The sequence below is a fragment of the Lissotriton helveticus genome, chromosome 12 (genome assembly GCF_964261635.1).
Source record: "Lissotriton helveticus chromosome 12, aLisHel1.1, whole genome shotgun sequence".
NCBI classification, from domain to species: Eukaryota; Metazoa; Chordata; class Amphibia; order Caudata; family Salamandridae; genus Lissotriton; species Lissotriton helveticus.
In genome coordinates, this window is record NC_136073.1 from 281,699,793 (window position 1) to 281,724,266 (window position 24,474).

At 44.6% G+C, this 24,474-nt stretch overlaps 1 protein-coding gene and 1 pseudogene across 3 annotated transcripts in view; one reads left to right on the forward strand and one right to left on the reverse strand.

Moving 5' to 3' along the window:
- ANKRD27 (ankyrin repeat domain 27) overlaps nt 1-24,474 on the reverse strand; it is a 582,242-nt gene that overhangs the window by 276,145 nt on the left and 281,623 nt on the right. For all 3 annotated transcript variants that reach the window (XM_078670366.1, XM_078670365.1, XM_078670368.1), the window contains 2 exons: nt 13,713-13,828; nt 3,184-3,276 (listed from right to left, as the gene is read on the reverse strand). In XM_078670366.1, coding sequence (XP_078526492.1) covers nt 3,184-3,276; nt 13,713-13,828 — 209 coding nt within the window. The remainder of the gene's footprint in view (nt 1-3,183; nt 3,277-13,712; nt 13,829-24,474) is intronic.
- LOC144799233 (protein KTI12 homolog pseudogene) lies at nt 6,961-7,550 on the forward strand (annotated as a pseudogene).

The window sequence follows — 24,474 nt, forward strand, 5'->3', positions numbered from 1 at the left end:
TCCTCCATATGACATGAAATCAATAGGGTCAGAGTGCGCCCCAAAAAAATGTCATGCCTTCCTCCTCTGAAAGTCGTTAGATATCCCTATGGGATTTGATTCGAGGTGTGACGATGGCTGCTGCATCTGTGGTGCTGCAGCTGGCATTGGAGGTGGTGGTGGCAATTGCTGAGGTGCTGTGTATCTGAGCGCCAGTTCTGAACAGTGTGGCTCTGGCGCTGGTTCAATCGGAGCGGTGTGGAAGAGTGTTGGATTCAAGGGCATGAAAATCGGAAGCCGGTAAGGGACTGCCAGCTCCAAAGCCTACAAAAAGATATAAATCATAGTGTTAAGGTACACCACTGGTTCCAACCCTGGGGTTTGGAACCCTGGGGTTAGAAACTCTGGGAAGAGCGTGCCACATTCTGAAAATCGGGCGGTGGCTGCACAGGTGCCGAAGGTCCAGCAGTAGGGCTGCAGCAGAGTCCAGTGGCGCAGCAAGGCTGGGGGGCCACCAGAGTCAGGTCAACTGACTCCTGCTTCAAAGATCAAGGTCCTGTGGAAGTCTGACAGCAAAAGGGAGACTTGCATTTCGAGTGTTTTTTTGACCGCCTATGCTTCTATTTTTTGTCCACTGATGAGGAGGATGGAGACCTAAAGTGATGCAGTTGACCGCTTGCAGCATTGATGGTCTTTCCTGGCATGGCCTTGAAGAGCTTAGTCTCCTGCTATTTTATAGCTTCAGGGTACATGCTGAGGCATGAAGAGCAAACCCAGGACGCATGGTCTGGACCCAGGCACCAAAGAAACACTGTCCCTCACAAACCCTGCAGGGTTTGAACCCTGATTTCCTGGGGAGAGAAGGAGGGAGAAATGGTACCGCTTCGAAATAATTTTTTGTAAGGAAACTCCTCCGAGAGAGCAAAGCTCAGGTCCACCAGCTAAGGTGCAGAAAAAAACTGAATGGAGTCATTGCCCTGGGGGGCAGATGCTTTATGGCCTCGGTGACACTGATGTCACTACTGGCTACGACAGAGTCCAGCGCCCTCAACCGGTGACTTTAGAGCTTTTAAGTTTTCAAGATCCAGTCTGGTGCCTGGGATAGTTCTACAGGTGAGTTTCATACTGCAGACTAAAGTGCAGCCTGTCCCCCCTTTTCAAGGAGAGGACACAGTACACAAAGTAAGCTTGACGTAGACTGTTCTGGAAATGGGTGCTCAGCCGCTTCAGACAGACAGGAACAACTCCTTTTGCAATCAGACAAAAAAGAGATACCTCCTGCACAAGAGCCAGCAACGTCTCTGTGACTTCCAGTCTGTGCACACTGTTCCTCCACATAAGGACCAGCTAGTATGAGCTCTTGCAAAAGTTCAGACATGTTTTGCAGGACCTCACTCAGAGTTCAGACTCTAGCAAGATGTGAGCGTCACTGCCTTTAGTTTCCAATGATGATGATTTCCATAAACTAAGATCTACAGAAATCCAAGATGAAGAGAAAAAGCTGAGCAGAACTCAGAGTGACTCCCTGTCACAACGACGTGCAGTTGAAAATCTGAGGGTCTAGCTTCTGTGTGGAGTGTTTTAGAGGGTACGGATGTCTGTTTCTTTTTACAAAAGGATATGGATGGGCTAGTGCAGTGACTGTGCAATGCATTGTTGCCTATGATGATATGAATTACTACTATTTTACCGTGAGTCTCCCACCTCGAGGCGGGGATAATTCAAGCATGTGAATCTATGAAAGATCCAATACTGAATAAAGGAATATTGAAAGAAAGAGTAGACTGTGTGTACTTGATAAACCTGATAGGTTTTCAACATCGGAACTTACTAGGCCTGAGATACACACTAGCCGTACGCTGAATACAATGGGTATTAGGAATTAAACGTAGGGCTAAGACAATGGCATTCAAAGATTAGAAGATTTGAAAAAATAGGCTTGGTAAATTCCGAATTTAGTGTATTCAAAAAGAGGTTACGATATTAGCCTTAGCATAATTAGAGGCTTTTTCCCAACACTTCTCTGATATAATAAATATACTGCAATAATTTGTCAACTCACTCATTTGGACAAGTCGATTTTGTACAACAGAACATTTTTGTAGTAGCTAATCCCAATGACAAATAGTGTATTTGTTAAATTCTGCATATTTTTTGTTACGGTCACGTATATAAAAGTACCATTAAATTACTTTTTATCAGAAAGTTCTGCCTTTATATGTGGGAAATTTAAACAGCAGGGGATTGTGAATGGCATACGTATAAGGAAGGCTAAATCTTTAATTCTCTTAGATCCCCAAGTATCATGCACTACACCAAGGAACGCATCTAGTTTCCATCTTAAAGTTGGAAACAAGTCAGTCTGCTTTGACCCGAAACGTAAAACCAGCAGGAAGTTCCTGGTGTTGGGACTTGTTATAGCCAGGCGACGAATAGCAATTCACTGGTTGGCACAGAATGGGCCGTTGATAGCTAACTGGAAAGCAGACCTGAGGGAATGGGCACTAACAGAGGAGAGACACATACGTAGCACTAGGAGGGATGCCAAACTCCCGGAAGAATTACATGCATGGGGGCTAATGATCCAGGAGATCGGGAGGAGCTCCTCGGATTCTACACAGACAGTGTCGTCTAAAGTTAGCCACGTGGGGGATCTCATCCCCCAGGCGGGGGGAGGAACGGGAGGTTATCCTGATTGAAATGGTGTTAGAGAATCCTTTTGGTGGGTCAGCCCGGTAAAGGGGGGGGGGACGTTGGGAGGGTGGGGGGATTTAGTTAAAAGCTTGTATGGTTGATGCAGCCAATGTTTGTACTAATTGCTGGTTTGGTATAAGCTTCCACGGCAACTCAAATTAAACTACCTGTTGCTGTACAGGGATTGTCTGTAAAGTATTACTGTATTATCATGTGCAGTGTACCTTGAAACCCGCAATAAAGAAATAAAAAAATAAAAAAGTCAGTCTGCTTTGACGCTCATTAATGTAAAGTGATGTAAACAGTATTATTGGCAGTAACTTTAACTGCCCTCAACCTCAGCAGGTGCCACAAGATTTAAATTCATATAGTAAGCAATGTACCACACATTTTCATGTCATCAAGAGTTCAGTTTCAGAACACAAATGTGCAATTCAAAAATAAAAAAATGCTTAACTACATGAAGAAATTTTAATAATATCCAGCTACATGGCAACAATAGTTACTCACATCTTCATGGCCATATGTGCAGGCTAAATGAAGTGGCGTGTTTCCATTATTATCTTGAACATCTGTGCTGGCTTTATAGTGCAAAAGGAGAAGCTTTGAAAAACAAAAACAATGTTACAAATGTATGGTGTTGCTTGCTTTAGTATAATAATAAAAATAGAACCCATGCTATGCCTGTTACATCTCAATGACACTTTAAAGCGCCACAAACATGTACTTTTTCATAACATAAAATTACCTTTGCCTTTAATATCTACCATGAACCAACAAAACCAAAACCCACTGCAAATCTATGTTTGAATGCTGGAAAATATGGTCCTCCCTTACGTTCCTTAATCTTATGTTTTGAATAATGAACATCCTCATCCCTCCTCATGCCCTTTCTAAAAGTATTTGAAATGCACATAGTAACAAATGTTATCCCCGTTTTGACCCCTCATCCTTCTGGTTTCATTTTAAAGTGGAAATTAGATTTTGTTTCCTTGCATAATATGAACCTGGAAAAGAGAAGTGATTTTACAGACAAAAAGAAACACAAAAGAATGTTTCATTACATAAAAGCTGCACTGATTCTGAAAATATGCACCATTGATTAAATCACCCATTTTGGCTATAAAAAACCTCAAGGGCAAATTTTCGAATACCAACAGGGTTTTATTTTCATCCCACCACAGTATGCAACGAAATGCCAAACCAGTTGTGCTATGGTAATATTAGATGGCTTACTGTAAAGAACATGAAGCAAAACGCTGATATTGGAGTACAACAGTCAGGGACAGAGAAGAGTGCCTTAAAAAAGTCAAATGTCAACATGTATTATAGAGAAGTGTATTTAAACTCTCACAACATGGAAGGATATGTCTCAGGTGATAAAAAGCCATCTTTAATTTGCAATCAGAATTAGGAACAGTAGAGACAACGCGAAATTGAGCGTGGGCCTAAGTTCTTCATTGTACTGTATGATTTAGCCTGGAAAATATATATAATTTATAAATGTAAAGTCTAATAAGTACCACATTTCAGAGGTAGATTTGCAAAAAGTTTACACTCATTGTCTATTTCTTTTTACATAGAAAAAAAACATTGTTGTCATCAAGTTAGACATCCTCTTTTTTTGCTGTAGAAGGTAAAACCCCACTGAAAGTTACTTCGGTCACAAGCAATCCACTGTAGCCATCTGCTAAAAACTGCCATGTGAAAAGTACATTTATACGACTGATAAGAGTATTCAAACTATTGACAATGTTAGCAGGTCAAGGTTCTTGGATTTAATGGATTTCAAGCTTGGCCCATTAACAAGAATAAATCCAATAGCAGTGTACCAAAAATAAATCTACAAATCTTTGATAACAATTGAACTTAAAAAAGACACTTGATTTTTACTTAATAGACCAATTTTAGAGACAGAAATTCACAAAGGGGCTCAAGAACTACCTCAACATGAAATTAATAACATTCCCCTTTGCTGTTCAAACTACAATAAAGTCTCCACTGTGAGAAATCTAAGGACTTAGGAGCCTAGGTTTCTGAACACTTTCATGCTATCAGGAAGCTGCAAAGAGGGAGGTGTTTGCCTTTATTTAGTCTGCAAAGGTAAACTGCCTTCCAGACCATTGGGTGGAGTCTGGACCAACAGGATATTCTGGTTGTAAACTTTGAGAACCTTATTGTATTCTACATAATCCTAATAAACTAATGTTTGACTCAATCAAATGTTGCACCAACGTGGCAGTTGATTTCATTATAAGACCTTGAGCTACATGTTTGGAGACCAGAAAAGGGTAGGTGAAATTTTATCTTCTCATCATAATACGTTTTCAGTTTTTTATGTACATCTATATTCTTCAGTAATTACCGTTCAACAAAGTACCTTAAATTGTTCTCAGGATATTCCACTTTAAAATACAATGATGTCTGGCGAGTTCCTTGAGATACTAGTCACCAAAAGTTAAATAAAGGATGCCATAGGATAATTAAAATTAGGAACATCTTCTGGGCCAGATTACTTATCTATTGAAGTTTTCAACACGCTAATTGATTTAATGACACCAAAGTTAGAAGACCAACATACAAGAAATACGAGAAAGGTTTTGGTAACTTTCAAAAGGCTATTGTTGTGCTACTAGAAAAATTAGACAAAGATTTCACAATTACCTCGAATTATCAACCTGCTGTTAATCAGCATTGATTGTAGAGTACTTAGGAGGCTTGATAACCTCAATTCAGAGTTCAGGTAAAACAGACAAGTTTCAGTTTGAGCAAGAATGGTTCATTAAATATGTGCTTGTTTTATTACCTATTAAAAACAAATGAACATAGAAGAAAGGAAATAGCTGCATTTGCACTTGAAGCAGAGACCTTCTTGTAGCACTCTGGGGGTGGGTAATTTGTATCGCCCGACGCCCTGGACATGAGGATTCTGTTGTGGACAAGAAGTTTTATTGTCTGCTTAGTCCTCCGGACAAGTAGACATTCTCTTTAACCCTTGTGCCTCTAATATAATCACAAAGCAGTTATTATCCGATTGGAATATGAATGCGCCTTTTTTTTAGGTAAATACGGTAACTAAAAGCCTGGCTGCAGCTGTGAGAAAGTTTGTGCTGTGGTTTTAATCTCCCCTCCGTTGTTTTAATCTCCCCATCGGGATGATATCCCCATCGGGATGATCTCCCCTTCGCAACTGCACGCGTATTTAACCCTGCAAGTGCATTTGCAAAAATAAACTTTTGACATGTCTTTCTGAGCTCCCCAGCCGGCCCTGCCAAAAAGCCAAAAAATACCGTTATTGCTCACTGTATCTGTAAGGTCCGTCAGGGCTGGCTCTAGGGCGGTGCGATCAGTGCCACCGCAAATGTATTATGGCTTAAAAACCACCTGCTGCCTCGTTCCTTCCCTCCAGCAATTTTAAGATATCAATTAAAATGTCAAGATTATTCCAGTGATTAATGTTCTTCCTGGAGAGAGAAGGAGTTTTGTCTAGTGGAAGTCTGACTACTCGTAAGTTAGCTCAGAGCGTTACTTTGCCTGCTGCTAAAAACGTGTACCATGCAGATTGCAAAGTGCATGTAATATTAATAGGTAAATAGGTTACTGCTATTGTCCGAGAGAAATTTGTTATTTTGCTATTTATAAGTTAGAATCCTAATAAAGAACAATGAGGTATTAACTGTCATCAAAGGTCTGCATGCAAACTGCAGGGTTTATATTAGACCTACATGTCTTTTTTTGCCCGGCTTTTCCTTAACCTGATCTAGCTAAAAAGGTTCATTTGGGTAGAAATGAATTATTACTATTGAAGAAAACCCCTAACAATTAGTGTTATGTTTTAAATTCTGAATTTGTGCTTTTCCAGACCAAGAACTATATCTGCCTATCAGTAAAGTATGGATGACATGTGACTCTTACATCTTGCAATCCTCTGTCTTATGTAACGTGTTTCTTATACACTGATTTACACGTGTGATTGTCTCTGTTAAATGTGTGTATGATGTAAAGTGCTCTGACACCTCACACTGGTATGAGTGGTGCTATAAAACGAAATAAATCTGAGTGACTGGTTATGGAGATTTGAGGGGCACTGTTAACTGGTGGTAGTGAGGGAATAGGAATCTGTGGTGGAGATGGTCACTCGAGGGCGCCAACAAACATTGTCACACAGGGCGCCACCAATGCTAAAGCCGGCCCTGAGGTCTGTGTTAGAACACCGGCTCCCATATTAGTTATGCTTCCGGGTGCTGAAAGTTGCTGCACATGCGCTCTTAGTTAAACAATAAAGATATGCCAATAGTGGTGCTGGGTGGATTCCCCTGCAGTGGTAGATGTCTACGTGAGCGGGGTCAGGGAAGGTGCATGTCGTACGTTACAATTCCTTGAGAGTGTACAGGAATGCTGTGTATGCAAATTCTCGAAAAGAGTAAAAAGTCAGAGGAGCCCTGCGAGCTGTAGTTGAAGGCAAGGAAGCTGAACAAGGAGGATGTGGTGCCACTGGATGCCCTCAATTACATAAAGGGTTACGGATATAAGATGTACTTGTTTGATAAACCTATACAGATTTCTCACTGCTTAAAAGCCCCTGACGTCAGCTGTGTGTGAACACCAGAGAGCCTTAAAACCAGTAATGCAGGAAATATTTGATGCACTTGTAGAGAGTTCTGAAGTCCCCGATTCAAGGAACTGCTGGGACATTCCTCTATTTACTGTGCAGAAAGATGCATGCTGCCATTTGTGATGCCATTTTCCACAGGAAAGCAGTTTCTGTCCAGGGGAATAGATCGTCTCATTTTCGTAGGCTCAGTGTCAAGGTTGATAAATATGAAATGCAGGAGCTTCCAGGAGGCACTTACCGAAAGCGCAAAAAACTCAACTAGTGGGAACAAAATCCCAACCAAGAGGCAGGCAGCAAGCAACGGAGTGGGACATTAGGCGTGTTTCAAAATGCTCAGTCCTTCTTTTACTATATTGTCTTAAAGGCATATGTTTCCCAATGGAGGTGGTACTGACCTTTCTTCACTGGGAGCTCGCTGTTGGTGGTTAATGCACCCTCTGTGTCCCCTAAGGTGCCCAGTCCTCCTTCTCCCTGTCTTCCCCAGTTTTCTAACTTCACTGTTTTCTGTTCCCGTTCAAGTAACCTATCTGATCAGCTTCTACAATTTGTGTTTCACCATACGTGGCTCACTTACCCTGAGCCCGAGCCTAGACTCTCATGGGGATGATCAGGCTCCCCGGGCGAAACACTAGTAGTCTGACCCGCTCTGCGCGCTCCCCCCCACTTTCCTCAAGTATTTGGATCCTTTTCTCTAAATACCTCCTTTGTTTAATGCCACACCATAATCATAAATGCCCACCTCAAGCTGTTCTCTAGTGCCCACATATCTGCTTTGAATCCTTCAGTTGCTTGTGCCCAGCCTGTTTCTTCCTCCCACCACATTCACTGAACTTTTAGCACCACATTCTAGTGCTATATCTCAGTCGTTCACAAGTTCTCCCCTACTAGCCAGTACTTGTTGTTGATATTATAGTGCTTCACACTTCACTCCTGTTCTTTTCAAGCACTATAAAAACAGACTTTACCACTACTTAATCAGATGATAATCAGTGACCTTAGAAGGCTGAATGACGGAGGCTGCCCTGCCAGGGTTTTAGTAATCTTCTCTTCCAGCTCGAGCCCAAAACTAAGAGAACATTTAAAGTGCCATCATCCCTCCTTCTGTTCGAGTATAATCCTGGGTGTAAGCTATCTAGATCCTAACACCTAAATGCCACAGTAATGGGGGAAACAAAGGCACACAGCTTGTGATCACTTAAGTAAAAAAAAGCGAAGATTTGGAGGCTGGTTTTTGATTTTCTGTAGCTCCTATATGTAACACATATGCATGCACTGTAAAAATTTCAGCTGTAATGGTGCATAAGAGTATTTATAGGAATGACAAAATAAATAGCAATTCCTAACTTTTTTAATGTAATACTTTCATAGCGCTACTTATCCCACTGTAAGGTGCCAGAGCGCTTTACATCTCACACACATTATACACTGACTATTAATCATACAAGTGTGTAGTGTCATAAACAGTCTTTACTGGTAGGGATTATATGCCACGATTGTTTGACTGGTAGAAATTGAAAGTTGGGGTTTAAAATATGACACTGCCTGGATGGTCTATTAATAATGCTAAAAAAAACTATTTAGCAGCCTTATAATAACAGATTGAGAACAAACAAGGTTCTACACCCATCTCTTGCAGTTTACATGCAGGTGCTTGATGCCAGTTTATAGCTCACTGAATATTGCCTGGTGATTTTTTCAATAATTCACAGCTTGGGTGTCTGTTCTCTCCACCTCAATCCAGCCTGGTCCCCTTGAGGTCTACCTCCGCGCCATCTGTGAGTCTCATAACATTCCCTTCATTGATTCGGGTATTATGCTATTGAAATATCCACTCTCAGAGCTGTATTGTGCAGGCTCCATCAATTTTGACTCTTTCCTCTGTTTCTGTGGAGGCAGTTGGCAGGCTGATGGAAGGCAGGAAGCAAAGTGAGCTGGTTAAGGTAAAAGGGTTGCTCAGAGCGCTTAGATGAGATCGCAGAGGGGATAAAGAAGGCTGAGCAGCCTGTGATAAGTGAAGGTAAGGTAGCAACAGTAGACAAGAGAGGGTTTTGGAAGGGATGAAGCCTATGGTGAAACTGGAGATGGAATAAAACCTCTTATGAGAGGGGAGGAGAACCTGTAGTGAAATGTGCTCGGGGTGCAGAGCCTGTGATGAGGGAGTGGAGAGAAGGTCATGGGATGGGTAGTGAGAGGGATATCCATTCCAATGTATATAGTGTGAAGGTATATTTGTAGTAAGGGAGTGGTGTAATTTAACAGTAAGTGTGTGAAACCCTTGTTGTGAGAAAAGAGAACAGGCGGGTTATGAACCCTATGATGAAGATGTGGAATTGGTATGGGCCCTATGGCAAGTTAGTGGAAAGGCAAATGATTACTGCTGATAGCAAGAAAACAGCATGGAAGGTAATACTTTATAATAAGAGAGTTTGCAAGGGCAAAGAGGCAGAGATGGTCATGTATACTTTGGGTTTTATAGTTGACTAGTAATAAGTCCTTGCTAGTCTGTATAGCTTTTGGTTTTATAGAGTGCGTGGGACTAGTGGATTTCTTTACAGGGCTAGAAGACTATTGTATCCCTTTGTCCCTTGGACAAGTACAGTTTTTCAAAAATTCCACACCCCAAAACAATATGTATGATAACTTTCTCCATCTCATACAATGTTTATGACTCACAAGGGCATTCGTATTTATGAGCGATCCCTACTCCTTTTTTACGCCTATCTTGAAGGTGATTAAGCTGCAATCATCTTAACAAATAGTATATTAATTACTGATAAGTTTAAGATTTTTCTTATATCCAACCATTGCTAATTAAGAACTAACATGAAAGAGTGAAATGAGTTGGCACCAACCTACTTGGAAATACTTAGGCTTTACTGCCTCAAGTAAGACAATTCAATCGGATGTGGATTAAATATTTATAACGTTTTTAATATAATGGTAGGGTGTTTACTATTATATTTGATCTGGTGAAGTCATTTTAAAACGATCATAATTACTGGGTTATAAATACACTTCTGTTTCCAAAATATGTACATCCACTTATGATTCCAATAATGCTGCTCCATTTGGATCTTTATAGAAAATTAAATGCCCTCATTACCACATTTCTGAGAGCAGGCTAAAGACCTACACCTCTGCTGGCTGAGGTAGAGGGAGAGATAAAGCTACAACTGGCAGAAAAGTCACAATATTTAATAAATATTATGGTATGTTCACCTTAATATACCCAAAAGAACAGGCTAAGTGCAGATAATAAGATAATACAGAACCAATGAAATGGGTTCGGAGTGAAGAGAAGTTGGTTGCCCCTACTGGAGGGAATGTATTGCCCACTGGAGAGACCCTGATGTTTCAAGAAGACAATGACTCAAATGATTTACGTTCAAGAACATCAAGGAGAATGTTAAGATGTATAGTCATCTTGTCAAAAGTTATTGCAGAATCTCAATTAAATCAATTAAAATACTTACATTAAACGATAAGCTGCTCAACAGGCCCATAAGGAAAGGAATAGGTCTTGTTTCACTTAAACAAGATACTAATGCCAGTGGTATCAAATCATTTGACAGTTTACATTCACAATCTGGCCTAGCTATCAGTCTGAGGGGAAGAAGTGTTTTGGACTGAAAACCACCCTTAATCCTTTGGCTGCTGCCGTCGGCCATTGGCCGACGGCTGCACTACCTCGCTGGTGCTGCTGTCGGCCAATGGCCGACGCGACCGCGCCCGTTTTTTAAAACGGCCGCACTGCCGCAAAAAAGCGGAAGCAGCCAACGGGTTAATAATTCTGAGTTAGAGCCAGGTGTGAGAAGTTAAGTAAATAATCAAATGCTACCAACGCTTCACAAATGTATGTGATTAAAAGATGAACATACTGCCATCGTCAAAAGGAAGTCTAAATTGAAAAGGGAAGACCGTAAAACAAACTTTAACAATGATTGCAGGAATGGCTTATGGACCAGATGCTAAAAGCGGTCTTCTTTTGCTGGTGTAACACAGATGGTTTGCTTTTTTAGATAAATCATTCACTGTGAAAAATGTTACATTTATTTACGTTTCAGCTAGGTGAATTGATATGATGGGATTGCAGTCCTCATGAAGGAACTCTGCAAAATGCAGTTGAGTGTAAAGGTTTTGGCACAAGTTCTTTAGAAGTGACTACATCTACTATTAATTTTAGAATTGATCATTTCTGGCAGATGGGGCTTACAATGACCAATTTGATAACTGGTGGAATTGAATAATAAATGCCACTTGGCTAGTGACTTTTGATGACTGAACAGGGAACAGTTCAGTATGTTTGACTGTTTGTTTAATACACATTTTGAAGGAAGAACCAGAAAACAAGGTCACTCAAATGATGCAAACTACTTATATATAGGTCCTCTTGGGAAACGTTCTCAAACAAATGCTAAGAAAAATCAATCAATCAATACTTTATTCGGTGGCAGTTGGACAACCATAAAAGCAATATATAAAAAAATATAAAAATATAATTCATGTCATTGAGTCAAAATATATGTCCAATTCTACAGGTGGACCATATAATACTAAGAATTTAAAATGAGATCACAATATCACTATGTAACGTTGATAAAGGACAAATGTGGGTCAATAAAAAAATCAAAAAATTATGAAAGGCCTTCACATCTAGATGGAATGTTTTCCGCATTCACAAAAAGTTCCTAGAGCATAGTTGGCTGAAATTCAGCTAAACTAGAGCAATGAAGGGGGGACAAAAACCTTGTATTGGGTCTGCCATGCACTCCCCATCTGTCCCAGCAAACAGACTTAGAATTATTGTTTTTCTTTTAGGAACATAGAATGGCAGTAGATAAACAAGAAATAAAATACACTTGGCGCAGATTACGCCAGCCGGCATTACAACATAAATTTACACACTGTATCTTGTTACTTTGAAAGAGGTGAGAACATTTTCTTTCTGGTGAAAAAAGACAGCCTATAAAAAGGATGCCATACTGCAGCAAATCTCCAGAGTGGGCACAGATTGTAAGTATAGATACGCAGGTCAACATTGAGTGAAATGTGCCCCTCTTATAAAAGGTATAATATAGCGCTTCCTCTGGAGGGTAAAAAAACTTGCAAATAAAACACCACTTGCATAGTATTCTGTTCCATTAGATTACTGCAGGGACAGCTAGATAAAATTGGGGACCAATCATTATTTGGGAAACTGACCAATCCATGAAAGGTAACTAATTTTAAGCGGGTCAGCACAAACCTATGTCTTGCATTTAAAACTGCTTTAATATATGGTTGCATATCATAAATACTTAAAATCAATTGATTTTTTGAGAGCACTAGGTTTACAGATTTCAGATGCAAGTCTAACATTCTCCAAATGGGTCATTTTTGTAAAAAGTTGTTTTTTTAAAGTCTCTGCTATTGGGAGCTAGTGTTTCAGGCTTCTCAAACTACTCGGGATGACCCACATCATTACAGAAACGTTGGATATAGACAAGCCATGGAATGCGCTGATATAGACTTGATTTAAGAGAGTCCTCGATTATTGCACAATTTAAACCAGTATGTACACAAGTCCATACTTTATACCAAAGTAAAATAGGCTGTAGCAGGATCAGATCAGTAATGAATGGAGCTCAAAGTTCGGCGTGACATACCCGTACAGAAGTACTTTTCAGGATGGCAAGATGATATCTAAAAAACTTGTTCTCCAACCGTTGAATATCTCTACAATTCTTTTATCCCCACATGCCTGCACCATAAAGTGCAACACCAAGACATTTAACTTTGTAGACTGACATCATCAGTGCGGGAGGATTAGAACCCAGTCGTTTAGCAAATTCTCAGAGTGCCATACAGGCTTTACCAAATTGAAATGCCTTCTTCCATAGGCACTCGTAATCGAATAAAATACTCTACAATTGATTTTTGGTCCAGGTACTTTACTTTTGCTTAGGCAGTGTTTACCCTGTGTGTCTTTTGTGTGTTTGCTGTACCTCAATTGTGTACTTACTGGTCATAGATAACACCACATTGTTGCATATACCTATATTATGCACTATATCGTGCACATCCTCCCATTTTATAGCTGGACTCCTTTATGCTTATAAGTACATGCGTCATACTTGATCAGATTAAAGTTATTTATGACCCTTTTTTTTTACCCAAGGACCGTGGACACTCTTTGTAGCATTATACGAATGTGCTATGCGCAAATTCAGTACTGTGGTGGGATTTATTGTATCTTTACATTCCTTATAATGATCACCAATAATGTCATATTTGTTTATAAGAAGCAGTTGTTGCTTTGGAGTTATATTCTCATATATATAATAAAAGAAAATGTTCTGGAAAAATAATATTTTTCATTCTAAGTAGATGCTTGGCCTTAAATTCTCATTACACTGACTACAGTCTTGATTTGATATGTGCTTACTGTTACGTTCTGAAATCCCTTCTGGCAGGCAAGGTGCAGAGGAGTTGATCCATGGTAATCTGTGGCATTCACTGCCGCCCTTTTTGATACCAGCAAGTCAATGAATGGTGCTTGCCCTTCAGGGGAAAAAACACATAGAAAATTACAAAATTTCTTCAACAAAAAACTGCATTTTAGAGGAAAGCACACAATGAAAGCATTTCTGAAGCTTTGTCACAGCTTGCATTTTTATAATAATTGAGAGTCACGATCTTTTAGTCATCAATGTCCTTAAAGGCATTGTCATGGTCATCTCAAGTTGAGACTGCTTACTCAGAAATAAATACAACTATTATAGGATTAAGGAACTCGCTTTATTCAAAAGCCACTGATGACTGCCGTTTAACTAGGAACTAAAGCATATGAAGGGAAGGCTTCTACAGACAACATAAAATATAAACAGCTGCACCAATTTGAGTGAATGAGATTAAGATGCTTTAGCACATATTTAGGTTCTCACACATGATTCTTCACAAAATTCAATTGATCAAAATGGGGCATAAGAAAAGGAACAGCCCTACCCCCTAAAGCCCTACCACACTTCCTTCTCAAGAGATAATTATTGATCTTTACTAGTTATCAGGTAATAGGCATCCCTAGGCTTATTTAGAACTAAAAGGAGTTGTCTAAATTATGACTGAAATCAAGATGTCTCTTCAGAAACTATTTCCGTAACAGGGGAAACCTCCTTAAACCTTTGTGCACCAAGAATGGTGATGCTTTTGGTTCTCAGGGAGGACAGGGGAACACATCTTCTATGGGGGAGTGACTTCAACTGCGTACTGAACCCACAGTTGGATAGATCGGGGGCCCGGACCGCCGACGTTCTGCTGCAGTGCGTGCTATCATAGAAGTGGAGACGCAGCTTCGGTTGTTAGATGTGTGGAGAACTGATCACAGAGTAGAGGAGGATTTACACATTACTCTGCATATCACGATTTACACACCAGGATTGATTACTGGTTTGCTTCTAGGGAACTGTTTCAACAAATCCGGGACTGCTCAGTTCTTCCTCGTACATTCTTAAATCACTCGCCAATACTGCCAGTTATGGACTATCCGCACACACAGATACCCCCTTTCACATGGCGCTTTCCTCCGTATTCCCTACTTGACCCGGTCTTTAGATCGGAGGTGCTGGAAGCAATGAACACTTTTTTGATTACAACATTGGGTTGGTGGACATCTTTTCGTCTGTTTCGGAGGCCTTTAAAGTATACATCAGGGGGATAGCAATGGGCAAACATTCGGGCGTACTTAGGTCTCTGCGCGGGCGACTTTCGGACCTGGAGAAAAAACTACAGGTGATCGAGTGCGATCTCCTTAATGGAGCTGATGACCGGCTCACGGAGGAATTTAAGGAACTCATAACAGAATATCATGAGACAGCTGACTCTGAGCTTAAACATATGGGAAAGTACGCAACGGCTTATGTCTATGGAGAGGGCGACCGCCCTGGCTCGGTACTGGCCCCCTTACTAAGGAATCGCAGAGAGACAACGGATGTGAGGGTTATTAACAACGATCAGGGACCCCCTGTGACGGATTTGGCCGACATAGCTAATAGATTCTAGCAGTACTATTTGCAGCTATATGTGTTGACAGTGGGGTGTCTAGATGCCGAAATGCTTGATTACTTGGCGCATATTAAACTTCCTTGGCTGATGAACGACCACAGGAAATTTCTGATGGGTCTCTTGAACACAGAGGAAATCACTGCGGCTTTGCCAGGGATACAATCTGATAGTGCCCCTGCGGTAGACAGCCTTACGGTCTCTTTTTAGAAGGAGTTCAAAGACATCCTTATTCCGCACTTGAGTATGCTCTTTGAGGAGATCAGCGAAAGTGGCCAGGTGCCACCCTCGATGAGGGGGGGCGCTCATTGTCCCGATAATGAAGCCTGATAAGTCGCCAAATGAGTGCGCTTCGTATCGCCCCTTGTCACTTTTGAATGTGGACGTCAAGCTATATGCCAAAATCTTGGTGAACTGACTGGCCCCCCTTGTGCTGCTGCTTGTGGCGCCGGAGCAGGCCGGGTTTGTCCAGAGTAGGAACCTGACTTATAATATTAGAACGGTTTTTGGGGCAATCCAACACACGTGGCAGGACGTCCAAGCTGTGGCCATATTCCTTGATATGGAGAAGGCATTTGATCAAATGGAAATGTATGCATCTAGTGTTGACAAGGATGGGGTTGGGAGGTATCTTTCTGCAAATGGTTGGTGTGTTATACAATTGCCCGACGGCTAGGATAAAACTGTGTGACATGGTCACGGACAAAATCCCAATCACTAGGGGCACGCGACAGGTGTGCCCGCTTACCCTGATATTCTATGCGCTGGTCGCGGAGCCGCTGACCTGCGCACTGAGAGAATATCACAGGTATCGAGGGATTTGTTTCCCGGAATACCAATTGTACGGATAGGGGGGTTACGAGGACAATGGGGACTCCTCATATCGAAACGATAGGTGACATGTTCTCTGATGGTAAGTCAGAATGTGGAATGGAGTGACCATGGCGGTGCAACAACATACAACACTTACTAGGTTTAAGTTTTATCAGATGAGGCGGTCATTACTCGAGAACTTGGGGTCAGACATGGCAGAGCCACCTGAAGTGGCACAGAGTTACCATACCAACCACTATACGAAGGCAAGATTGGCGTGGCAGGTGATTTGGGGGTAGAGATAGACGATGGGATGTGGAAATACTGCTGCAAAAGCACGAAGGAGTAGTTTCTGTCCTGTAACTCCAGTTCTGTAGTAGGGGTATCTCTGTTATAGTCATAATCTAGTGAATAGTCCCGCCCATGTGCGAGGACCCCGGCAATCAAAAATAATCTCTTAAGTTGTCAGAAAATTGCAGAACTGCAAAGACACTTAAGAGAAAATTTAAAGACAAATAATGCAGCCTATATCCACAGGCTACACTGTCCAGTACTTCAACTAGAACATTCCACCAAAAATCCACAAACAGCAAAGCCTGTCCAGATTTCCCTTGCTTTAACTGCAAAACCCATCAGAAATGATAGAGAGGAAGGCATGGACAGACAAGCCCCATAGGCTGCCATTATGTGGCTTAAATAGGATACTGTGCCTTTAAGATAACTTTCCAGAATTTCTCCCCGTATCCCAGAATGCATAGCAGGTCCCTCTCACTTTCAGTTCTTTTTGAAGGCGTAACACGCCAGACCTGTCGCATTCCTTAAATGAACATTTCTCTCCACCGGGGGGGGCGGGAGGGCGCTTATGACTATAACAGAGATACCCCTACTACAGAAGTGGAGTTACAGGACAGAAACTACTCCTGTAGTAGGGGATCTCTGTGTATAGTCATAATCTAGTGAATAGAATGGCAAGCCCATCCCCACACCAAAGCGGCGGTGGAGAAAATAGAATTAACACCACTATTGCGCGAACAGATTTTGCAGCGAAGCCTGTCCAACCTGAGCGTCTGCCCTGGCATCAGAGTCCAGGCAGTAATGCTTAGCAAAAGTATGAACCGACTTCCAAGTGGCCGCCTTGCAGATTTCTGCAATCGGAACATTACGGAGCAAGGCTGTCGTGGCAGCTTTGCCGCTGGTGGAATGAGCCTTAGGCTTACCTCCTAAGGTCTTATTAGCTTTGTGGTAACACAATTGTATGCAGGACACAATCCACCTCGAGATGGACTGTTTAGAGGTAGCAAGACCCGTCCTGACTGATCCATAATTGATAAACAATTGGTCAGACCTACGAATATCTTTGGTCTTATCCAGATAAAATTTCAATACCCTCCTAACATCCAGGGAATGTAACGACCTTTCCGCTGGAGACGAAGGATCCTGAAAAAACATAGGCAAAGTTATGGTCTGGTTGACATGAAAATCAGAAATAACCTTGGGAAGAAATTTAGGGTGAGTACGCATAACAACCTTAGCAGCATGAAATACAGTATAAGGTTCTTGGCAACACAACGCCTGAATTTCACTCACCCTGCGGGCCGATGTAATGGCCACGAGGAACGCCGCCTTCCAGGACAGGTGCTGCAACGAAGCCTTATGAATAGGTTCAAAAGGCTCCTTCATCAATCTGGACAGCACCACATTCAGTTCCCATGAAGGCGTAGGAAGCCTGACAGGAGGGAACACTTTCTTCAAGCCTTCCAAAAAATCTTTGATCACAGGGATCTGGAAGAAGGAAGTCTGCGAAGGGCATTTCCTGAAGGCAGTCAAAGCAGCAAGATGAACCTTAATAGAATGGACATTAAGGCCAGACTGCGCCAACTGTAGAAGATAAGGAAGGATGACATCTTCCTTACATGTCGTCGGGTCATAGTTCTTGGACTTGCACCAGATACAAAATCTCTTCCACTTGTACGCATAAGAAGTCCTAGTGGAAGGTCTCTTAGACTCCTTCAGTATGTCCATACAATCTGCAGGAAGATTCAAATGGCCATATTGCACTATCTCAGGAGCCATGCTGCCAAACTCAAAGACGAGAGGTTGGGGTGCAACATCAGCCCCCCGAACTTCGTGAGAAGGTCCGGCCTGCACGGCAGCCGCATGTGAGGAAGGAAAGACCGGTGAAGCAGGTCCGTGAACCACCACTGTCTGGGCCATTCCGGGGCATTCAGTATCATCCGCGCCCTGGACTGGGACAGCTTGATGAGAACCGTCGGAATCAGGGGAATGGGTGGAAAAGTGTACAGAAAGCTGTTCGACCAGTTGATCCATAACGCATTCCCCAGCGTCCCCGGCTGGTAGTACCTGGAGGCGAAGTCTCGGCATTTGCTGTTTTCGGCGGTGGCGAACAGATCTACGTCTGGAGTCCCCCACCTTGCGAAGACTTCTCCTAGAACTTCGTAGTTTATGACCCATTCGTGGTTTTCCTGAATCAGTCTGCTCAGCGCGTCTGCCTGAACATTCTGCACTCCTGGCAGATGGGTAGCCGTTATCGTCAGCCCTCGAGCCAGAAGCCAGTGCCAGATCGCCTGCGCCTCCAGCGACAGGGTGCGCGATCTCGAGCCCCCCTGCTTGTTGAGGTAATACATTGGGCCGGTATGATAGAGCCCTTTGGGAATCCCTTCAACAGTTTGTGGAGCTTCTACTGCGGGACAAGCGGGAAGACTTTCAAGAGATGCTGAATGAAGGGATGTTGGTGGCGAATCAAGTCATCAGCGCTGCAGCCGACTCTTCGCTGCTGGCGGCACATGGTTTCTGCCACGGAATTAACCAGCGGAGACATGCATGGCTCTGCCTCACGTCTCTGAAACCGGACGCTCAACAGAGGGTTGTCTGTACAAGCAGAGAGTTGGTCTGGAAGGACGGGTGAAAAGCCTTCAATGCCAAGTGAACAGCTCTGAGTTCCAGGAAATTGATGTGGTACGTGGACTCTGTCGGGGACCACGTCCCTTGAATCTGCAGGTCTCCAGAGTGCGCTCCCCAGCCCTGGAGAGAAGCATCCGTCACGATAGTCTGAGTGGGAATGTCCTTGTGGAATGGAACCCCTCTGAGGAGATTCTCCGCTGAACACCACCACTTCAGAGACTGAAGAGCATGCAGAGACAGTCGTATCCTGTCGTCCCAAGATCCTCTCCTCTGATCCCACTGATCCTCCAAGCACTCCTGCAGCGGTCTCATGTGCAGCCGCGCATGTGGCGTCAGGAAGATGCAAGAAGCCATCGATCCCAGTAGAGAAGACACTGTCCTCACTGTCGTGGACGGAGAGGTCAGAAGAGCCTGAGCCTTCCGAAGCAGTGATAACCGTCGCTCCTCCAAAGGAGACACGCTTGCTGACAGCGTATCGATGGAGGCTCCCAAGTACTGAATGCACTGGACCGGAGTCAGGACAGACTTGGACATGTTGATGTGCAACCCCAGCTTGTTCATTAGAACGCACGTCTTCTGGAAGTGTGCTTGCGCTTCCGTGAAGGAGGAGGCCTTGATCAACCAGTCGTCCAGGTCGGGTAGACAAACACCTTGTTCTTCCGTAGGTGTGCGGCTACCACCGCCATGCACTTTGAGAATGTCCTCGGCGCAGACTTCAGCCCGAATGGCAGTACTGTGTATTGATAGTGATTGGCGCCGACTAGGAACCGCAGGAACTTCCTGTGTTAGTGTGCAATGGGCACATGGAAGTATGCATCCTGGAGGTCTATGGCACACAGCCAGTCTCCCCGTTGCAGCTGAGGATAAATCTGATGCAACGACAGCATGCGAAACTTTTCTCTGCGAATCCACTTGTTTGCTTGTCGCAAATCCAGAATGGGCCTGAACTCGTTCTTGTCCTTTTTGCGAACCAGAAAGAACCTGGAGTACAGACCTCTTCCTCTTTGAGACAGAAGTACGTCTTCTATCGCCCTTTTCCTTAACAGTATATCGGCCTCCGCCTGGAGCTCGCGCAGTTGATACTGGGAGCTGACCGGAGGAATCGATGGAGGCGGGCTGATGAACCGAAGACTGTATCCAATGCAAACAATATTCAGCACCCACTTGTCCTGATTAATTTTTCTCCTCTCTGCCAGAAAAGATTGAATGCTTCCCCCCACCGGAGCGGGTAACAGTCGCAGGGGAAGTAAGTGCTCAGGGCCTAGACCCGGCCTGGCCTTTAGTCGCTGGGGTCGACTGATGGCCGCCTCTGCCCCTCTGGCGCTTCTGGAACGGTCTTCTGAACTGCTGTTGTTGTTGTTGCTGCTGTTGCCCAGAAGACTGGCCACGCCCTCTGCCTTGACCACCGAACCGACGTTGGAACGGACGGTACGACTTCTTTGTCTCCTTGGGTTTCTCCAAACCCACCGCTGTGAGCGTTTCGGCCTCCGCCTTCATGCGGGCCATTTCATCGTTAGCGTGCTTCCCGAACAGGGTCTCGCCAGAGAATGGAAGATTGGCAACCCTCTGTTGAGCGTCCGGCTTCAGAGACGTGAGGCAGAGCCATGCATGTCTCCGCTGGTTAATTCCGTGGCAGAAACCATGTGCCGCCAGCAGCGAAGAGTCGGCTGCAGCGCTGATGACTTGATTCGCCACCAACATCCCTTCATTCAGCATCTCTTGAAAGTCTTCCCGCTTGTCCCGCGGTAGAAGCTCCACAAACTGTTGAAGGGATTCCCAAAGGGCTCTATCATACCGGCCCAATAAGGCAGTGGCACTAGCAGCCTTCATTGAGGTCGCGGAAGTCCCACAAACTCTTCTCCCAGATGAATCCAACCACCTAGATTCCTTATCCGGTGGAACCGTGGAGGAAGGCGTGGTGGCATGCTGTTTGCGCGCCGCCGTCACAATCACCGAATCTGGAGGGGGCTCCACCCTCAGAAAGGCCGGGTCCGAGTCCGGAGCCCGGTACTTCTTCTGCAGTCTCGAGGGTGCCGCCTTAGTCACCTCTGGGGTGAGAAAAAGATCCATGGCCGGTTCTTCCAGCCCCGGCACCAGTGGCAATAACGGTCGAGACAAATGCTTCTGGTGTAGTGTCTCGAAGATGACTGAGGTCTTGGGAGTGGGCACCGTCAAGGTAATGCCCAACTTCGCCGCACCACGTAACAGTACGTCCTGGAATGACACCAGATCGTCAATCGGTGAAACCCTCGTATCTGGCGAATCCGACAAGGTCGGGGAATAGTCCCTGGTCCCTGACGACCTGGTCCGGGAACGAGACCTGTGCCTCCTGTGGTGCCGTCTAGAACGTGTGGAAGACCTGTGGCACGAACGTTCCTTTCTCCTGGAACGGGAGCGCGACCTCCCCGCACGTGGGCGCTCCACCGGTTTCCGTGGAGGCGTCGTCCGTGGCCTATCCTGGGGCTTCGGGGTAGGGGTCCCCTTAGGAGGTGTCGGAAGCAGAGGCAGTGACACCGACCTCGGTGGCCTGACCGGAGGCCTCTCCGGCAAAGGCGCTGGTCCACGAGGTGGGACCGGCGGCGGAGGTTGCCCCGTAGGCGGTAGCGGAGGAAGTGGAGGTAGCGGCGGATTAACCGGAGGAGCCTCATTTGGCAGAGGCGGAGGAGTCGCAGGCCTTGGCGGTGTATATACCACCGAGTATACCGAGCCCGTTGACTTCTTCGGGGGAGGGGCCTGCGACCCAGACCCTCCAGAGCGTGAGCGACGCCTCTGACGCCCGTCACCTGATCCAGCGTGACTTTTGGCTCCAGAATCCCTCCTGCGCCGCTTAGGGGAGGTTGAGATCCTCGGGGACGCTGATCTCTTCCTGCTTGACGTCGAGCGTCGGTTTTTTTAGGCGTGGAACGGCGATCCCTCGACTCTGGCGTCGAACGCCGTCTCCTCGACGTCGAGTGCTTCTTCCTCGACGACGAACGTCGCCCCCTCGACGACGAGCGGTCAGACATCGACGGCGAGCGTCGACTCTTCCTCCTCGATGACCGTTTCCTCACAGTCCTCGACGTCGAGGATCCCCTCGACGGCGAACTGCTCGACGGCGACCGGCGGTGTCGCTTCGACGGCGAGCGCCGGTGTCTTCGTCGACGGCGATGCCTCGACTTCGACGTCGACGTCGGCGGTGATTTCGACGGCGGCCTACCCAGGCCTCTCGACGTCGATCTTCCACGCTGTCTCGACCCGGAGCCCCGGGGAGAAGGGGAACACACCGTCGTCATCCCTCTCGACGTTGTCGTCGATGCGATCGGCGTCGGCGGAGACCGGGACCTTTTGCTGGACTTCCTGCCTCTGGGGAGCCCCCCAGAGGTCTCAGCAGGGGCAGAGGGAGCCTTCCCAGACTGCCCAGACCCACCTGCAGCCTGCAGTCGCCTCTCTTCTAGGCCTTGGAGCCTAATTCTCAGCCTTTCCCTCAGGGTCCTTGTAGAAAAGGTCTGGCAGATGTCACAATCTTCAGGGACATGCTCTTCAGGGAGGCAAAGAATGCAGACGTCGTGTGGATCAGTCTTGGCCTTCTTCCTTCCACATGCTGTGCACTTGTCGAATAAAGCAGGCCTTTTAGATCCCTAAAAGCCTGAACAAACACACAGAAGTGAAAAGGAATTACCAAGAAACAACTGAGAACACTTTTAAATCCAAAAAGTGAACAAAAACTCCAATAAACCCTTGAAAAAGGGAGAGCTCAATGCACCAGGGTCCTGTAAGCAGGAGCCGGAAAAAAGAACTGAAAGTGAGAGGGACCTGCTATGCATTCTGGGATACTGGGAGAAGTTCTGGAAAGTTCTCTTAAAGGCACAGTATCCTATTTAAGCCACATAATGGCAGCCTATGGGGCTTGTCTGTCCATGCCTTCCTCTCTATCATTTCTGAGGGGTTTTGCAGTTAAAGCAAGGGAAATCTGGACAGGCTTTGCTGTTTGTGGATTTTTGGTGGAATGTTCTAGTTGAAGTACTGGACAGTGTAGCCTGTGGATATAGGCTGCATTATTTGTCTTTAAATTTTCTCTTAAGTGTCTTTGCAGTTCTGCAATTTTCTGACAACTTAAGAGATTATTTTTGATTGCCGGGGTCCTCGCACATGGGCGGGACTATTCACTAGATTATGACTATACACAGATATCCCCTACTACAGTAGCATATTTCGCTGACGGGGCGACACAGGCTGATCCAGTTCAAAATTCTCAGAAGGGTGTATTACACTCCCGGGGGCCTACATAGGTGCTGGCTGCGTGATGCTACTACGTGTGAGCGGTGTGGTGTTGACGTATCAGATTTCCTTCACCTCGCATGGGTGTGTCCGTGGATTGCTTACATCTGGACACAGATTTTTAAAATTAGTAGGGGACATTATTGGCATGCCACTAACACCAAACCCCATGCTTGCTCTGCTTGGATACTCCAAACCTCTGCCCAAAGCCATAAGGAGATTAGTTGATATGGGGCTACTGATTGTGAGACGTAGGATGCCACTTGCTGGTCCCGTGGCCCACTCCCCGCAGTAGCTAGCTAGTCGAAAGATATGATGTATTGTGGTACCCAGACCAAAAATTACAGCAAACGGCTTCCCCGGCGCAACCGCCCGAAAAACATTTGGGAACTGTATAAGACATACCTCACTACTAAAGGTAATGAAGCTGGGAATGGGACGCCCGACCGCCTCCTTAAATGATGTGAGTTGAAACAGCCTGTTGTGTGTTCATTGTGGCCTTCACAGATGAAATGCCAAGGATTCACTCAATCCTACTGTTCTGCAGCGCTAGTTGCTGGCTTTTGGTAATTGATGCTGTGGTGGATATAAATCTTTAAATCTTTTGTCCTTTGTATTTTGCTGACACTTTACTTTCAGCATTTCGAGATGCGGACAACACAATGCTGAAATGTTATGTTACATGATATTCATCATGAGTGGTGGACGGTGTTCACTAATTTACACTGTAATTTATGGTATGCCCGGAACTGGTCTCTGTACTATGTTATTTTATTTTCTAGGGTTTATTTTGTTTGTGTATTTCTCTACATTTATGGAAAAATTAATAAAATAAATATTTGAAAATAGAGGGACTGACGCATCACTTAGGGCTTGAGGTCTGCACTTGAGTCAGTATGAAACCCAAAGCAGGTTTGAGCAAGAAGAGTGCTAAAAATACTCAGCATGGCCCCCTTAAAAGCCTTGACATGCTGTGACATTGCGAATGACCCGGGGAACTTAGGGTACATCAAAATTAACTGCGGGGTCAGCTCCTAAATTGGAGATCAGGTGTGACAGTGTTGCATTTTCAAGCCCTCACAACTTTTTTTTTTGAGAGTGGCAGGATAAAGTCGAATACGATTTCGGCTTCTTGCATTTCCTCTTCAATATGGACT